The sequence below is a fragment of the Condylura cristata genome, unplaced genomic scaffold (genome assembly GCF_000260355.1).
Source record: "Condylura cristata isolate star-nosed mole 26May11 unplaced genomic scaffold, ConCri1.0 scaffold00008, whole genome shotgun sequence".
In the NCBI taxonomy this organism is placed as follows: Eukaryota; Metazoa; Chordata; class Mammalia; order Eulipotyphla; family Talpidae; genus Condylura; species Condylura cristata.
This window is the reverse complement of record NW_004567109.1, coordinates 2206061-2210203: the sequence shown is the minus strand read 5'-3', so window position 1 is coordinate 2210203 and position 4143 is coordinate 2206061. Positions and strand designations below refer to the sequence as shown.

General features: G+C 67.8%; 1 protein-coding gene across 1 annotated transcript in view; it reads right to left on the bottom strand.

The window, feature by feature from the left end:
* Positions 1-6: 6 nt before the first annotated feature.
* H6PD (hexose-6-phosphate dehydrogenase (glucose 1-dehydrogenase)) overlaps positions 7-4143 on the bottom strand; it is a 14591-nt gene continuing 10454 nt past the window's right edge. Inside the window, exons 4-5 of the mRNA XM_004678494.2 lie at positions 3535-3804; positions 7-2551 (exon numbers count right to left, since the gene is read on the bottom strand). Coding sequence (XP_004678551.1) covers positions 1191-2551; positions 3535-3804 — 1631 coding nt within the window. The 3' untranslated portion in view covers positions 7-1190. The remainder of the gene's footprint in view (positions 2552-3534; positions 3805-4143) is intronic.

The window sequence follows — 4143 nt, the reverse complement described above, 5'->3', positions numbered from 1 at the left end:
TTTTTTTTTTTTTTTTTAAGGATTTCAGCTCCTCCTCTTGGGGTTCCAGGAGACCAGGCTCTGCTGGCTGCTGAGTTAGGAGAGCAGCGCCCCCATATGCTCACAGGGGCTCCCTGTCATGCCCGGGCCCTCTGCCCCAGTGCGGAGCGGGGTGGCAGGAGGGGTGGGCGGGGCAGCGGTGCCGTGCCAGGTGTGTGGCAGGGCGGCAGGGCTGGCCCTCGGGGTGGGGGTGGCTGCCAGGCCCAGGGGCTGCAGCTCCCTCCCGCCTGACGGGATCAGGGTGCCGGAGGTCCAGCTCATCTGCCCTCACACTGCCCGAGGGTCCCAGCAGCGGGTGAGGACCCCACTGCTTCCCTGGTAAGGCTGGGGGTGGGGCCAGAGCCACTGGGAGCCACGGCGGGGGTCAGCACCTCTTCCCTGAGGCCCCTGGACCAAGGCTACACCTGGAGTGTCACGTAGGGTCGGACTAGAGAGCAGAGTGGCAGGCTCCCCCCTGAGCAAACAGAGGGGGGACCAGGCACCCCCACGGCAGACAAGTCCATCTACTGAGTAAGGGCACTCCAGGCCCAGGGGTTCTGGGACCATTTAACACCCTCAAGCCAGCTCCAGCCACATGAGAAGAGTCTGAGGGGCGGGAAGGGGACGACGGGGCCTGCAGATGGGAGCAGGACGGGGAGGACGGCAGGTGGGATGCAGAAGCTGGGCAGAAGGGGCAGAGGGCGGAACGGGGCCCACGGCTGGCCTCCCGCCCGCACGGGCACTGTCCCCACGCAGATGCCCGGGCCCCCTGCTCACTACCATCCATGCTTTTCTTTCCCACAGGAGGCGAGTTCAAGGATCACCTCCTCCAGGAAGCCTCCCCTGCTTAACCTCAGCCCACTGCTGTCCTCCTCCTGGATCTGGGCTGTCACATTCCTCCTGTGTGCCGGCTGATGTCGGCGTGACCGCTGCAGGTCTTTCCTCGAGGTTCAAAGCTTCTCAAGAGCAGAAACCCCATCTCTCCTGTTTCCGGGTCTGCCACCACCACTGGCCAGGCCTGGCTGCCAAAAGGCTTGGGACAGGAGCCCGGCCCTGGGGCCTCAGGTTTGGAAGGCCAGGGCCCAGAGCGCTTAGTGGGACTAGCAGGAGCGGGGAGGGGGCGGGAGGAAGGAGGCAGGGGGCGAACGCAGGGCCAGGGCGCCATCACCCCGTTATCCCAGAAACGCGTCGTAGTCCATGTACCAGACCAGCTGGCCAGAGCTGGGCAGGACACCGGAGATGGGCCACTTCCTGGGCTCGCGGCCCACACGGCTCACCAGCAAGGTGATGTCGCGCTTCATCCTGCCCACCACCAGCACGGCCACCTTCCGGGCCCGGTTGATGAGGGGCAGGCTGAGGCTCATGCGCTGGTGTGGCTTGGAGGGGCTCTGGGTCAGCACGACCAGCTGCTCCCCGTCCAGGCCGCTCGGGGACTGTGGGAAGAGGGAGGCCGTGTGCCCGTCGGTGCCCATGCCCAGCAGCACCAGGTCGAAGCTGCTGTTGGCCACCAGGGCGGCGATCTCCCTGGCGTAGGCCTGGGCGCCCTGGTCCTCCTCGGCGCACAGCCGCTGGTGCAGGTGCACGGGCATGGGGTGGATGTTGTAGTAGGGCACCCGGACGTGCTGCAGCAGGTGGGCCTGCAGGCTCTGGAAGTTGGACTCGGGGTCCCGGAGCGGCACACAGCGCTCGTCCACCAGCCACAGGTGCGTGTGCGCCCAGGGGAAGCCGTAGTGGCCCGTGGCCAGCTGCTGGAACAGGGCGACGGGGCTGGAGCCGCCCGAGAGCGCCAGGTGGAACTCGCCGGCGCGCCGCACGGCCTGCACAGCTGTGGCCTCGATGTCGCTGGCCAGCGTGGCCATCAGCTCCTCGGGCCAGGCCGAGATCAGCGGGCTGTCCCGGTACTTGGCCCTGAGCACCTGGACGTCGCGGGGCAGGGGGGCGGGCCCCGGCCCCGGCACCAGCGTCGCCAGCTGCTGCTGAGAAAAGGCTAACTGGCCGCCGCTGAACTCAAAGTCCAGCAGGTGCCCGTTCTCTGCTCCTCCGGGGTAGGGGCGGGGGGTCTCCTCGGCCAGGCTGTCCAGCAGGGGCGTCCAGAAGACCCAGGAGGCCAGCAGGTTCTCCGTGGTGATGAAGGAGTCCTTGCGGCGGTGGAAGATCCGGGAGATGAGCACGGAGTAGGCGTCCTGCTCGCTCACTGGGCTGTAGGCGTAAAAGTCGGACAGAGGGCGGCCAAAGAGACGGAGCCCGGGGCGGCCTTCCATCTCCTTCCAGCCCTGAGGCAGCGAGGGCTTGAACAGGTTGCGGCTGACCAGCACGGCAGGGCTGCCCAGCTGGCCGTGGCCGATGTAGAACACGACCTGCCGGGGCAGGCAGCGGCTCTGGCCGGCGGCCCAGTGCGGCTCGTCCTGCACGCAGCACGCCTGGTTCCTGAACAGGATCCGCACGTAGCCCACTCGCTCATCCAGGGCCTTGCCGGACATCAGGATGAAGGGGACGCCCTCCCAGCGAAGGTTGTCCACGTGAACGAGGACGCCTGAGGCGACAGGACAGCGGTGGTGATGCTCCAGCACCGACCCCCTGGGCCCCGGCACTGGCCAACCCCCTCCCCGCCGCCTTGCAGCCAGCCGGACCCCTCCTCATGCCTGCGTCCCCCTTAGTGACCTCCTCTTCCTGAGTCACGCTCTCTGAGCGAGGAGAGCAGGTGCGTCTCCAGCCTGCAGGCTCCGAGAGGGGCTGTGGAGCAGGGGGGGTCCTGGCTGCCGGGGTGAGCCTGTGTTTTGGCAGCGCCTCAAGGATGAGCCTGAGCTCGACAGATATGGGGGGGGGGGAGCTGGGTGCTCCGCTGGGCTGTGGGTGTGAGGAAGGGGGCGTGCAGCTGGCTGGGGGGTAAGCCAAATGCCGGAGCACCCCACGCCTGCGCTCCAAGCTGCCTCCCTGCACTACCGCTGCAGACCTCAGACAGCCGTTCGCAATTTCACCAGGCAGAAATCAGAATGCTCCTGCCTGCAGGGTCGTGGGTGCAGTCCGGTGAGATCACTCAGGTGAGGTCAGCAAGCAATGATTCGCTGCAGCCCTGTGTATAAAGGGCCTGGAACCCCATCCGAGTCTCACAAGGAGCTGCTGTGCTGTGAGCTTGTTCTCGCAGCTGGGAACTGCTAGAGGGGCTGTGGCACACGCTTGCCACCGGCAGGGCCCCCGCCACGGCCCGGCAGGCTGCATGGGGCCCACAGGGCGGGAGGCGACCTGAGCCAGCTCAGCCAGCCCTGGAAGGGCCTATGTCTGCGCGCTGACTGGGTGGGCGGACTGACCCCCTGGAATGTCTGCCCCTGGGGGCCCCAAAGGGACCTGCTGCTTCCAGCTGGCAGAAGCCAGGGAAGCAGGGCCACTTCTCACATACCACTGAAGACCCGCCTTGGCCCCTTCCCGCCCAAGCCAGGGGGCACCTGGCGCGAATCGCCCCCTTCCTCGGCTGCCCTGCGCAGAAGACCTGCCCGGCACGCCGGCTGCAGAGCCCACCTGCGAAGGTCGGCGTCAGGCTGTGGAAGCTGGCCGGCTTCTGCAGCTCCTGGCGCACCTGCTGGCTGTAGGCCTGGTACTGGCCCAGGACGGCGCTGCCCTTCTGCAGGCCCCGCAGCGCCTGGAAGACCTGCAGCTTGAGTCTCAGCACGGCCTCCGAGCTGCTGATGTTGCGGGGCAGCTCCATGGCCACGAGGGTGAGCGCCTCGGTCAGGTGGTTCTGCAGCACGTCACGGATGACGCCATACTCCTCGTAGAAGCTGGTGCGCCCTGCGCGGAGGAGGGGTGGCTGTGAGGGGCCACACACCCCACCCCAGGGACACCGAGACCCACCCCCAGCCCAGAGCCCGAAAAACAAGTTATGCCAGAGCACGCCTCAGCGGGACAAGAAAGGGGGTGTTGTGAGCCCCCCGGCTCCACGGGGAGCCACGGCATGGGTAGGGGCCAGGCCGGGCGGCTGGCAGACGTGTGGCCGGCACCGCCCTGCCCTTCCCTGGACGGGGCTCCCAGGCCGCAGGAGGCTGCCGTGTGGGGGTCAGGGCCTGGGCGCCGGGTCCCCGCCTGATCCCCCACGGGATGCAGCCGGCGCAGGTGCAAGGTGGGGGGAGG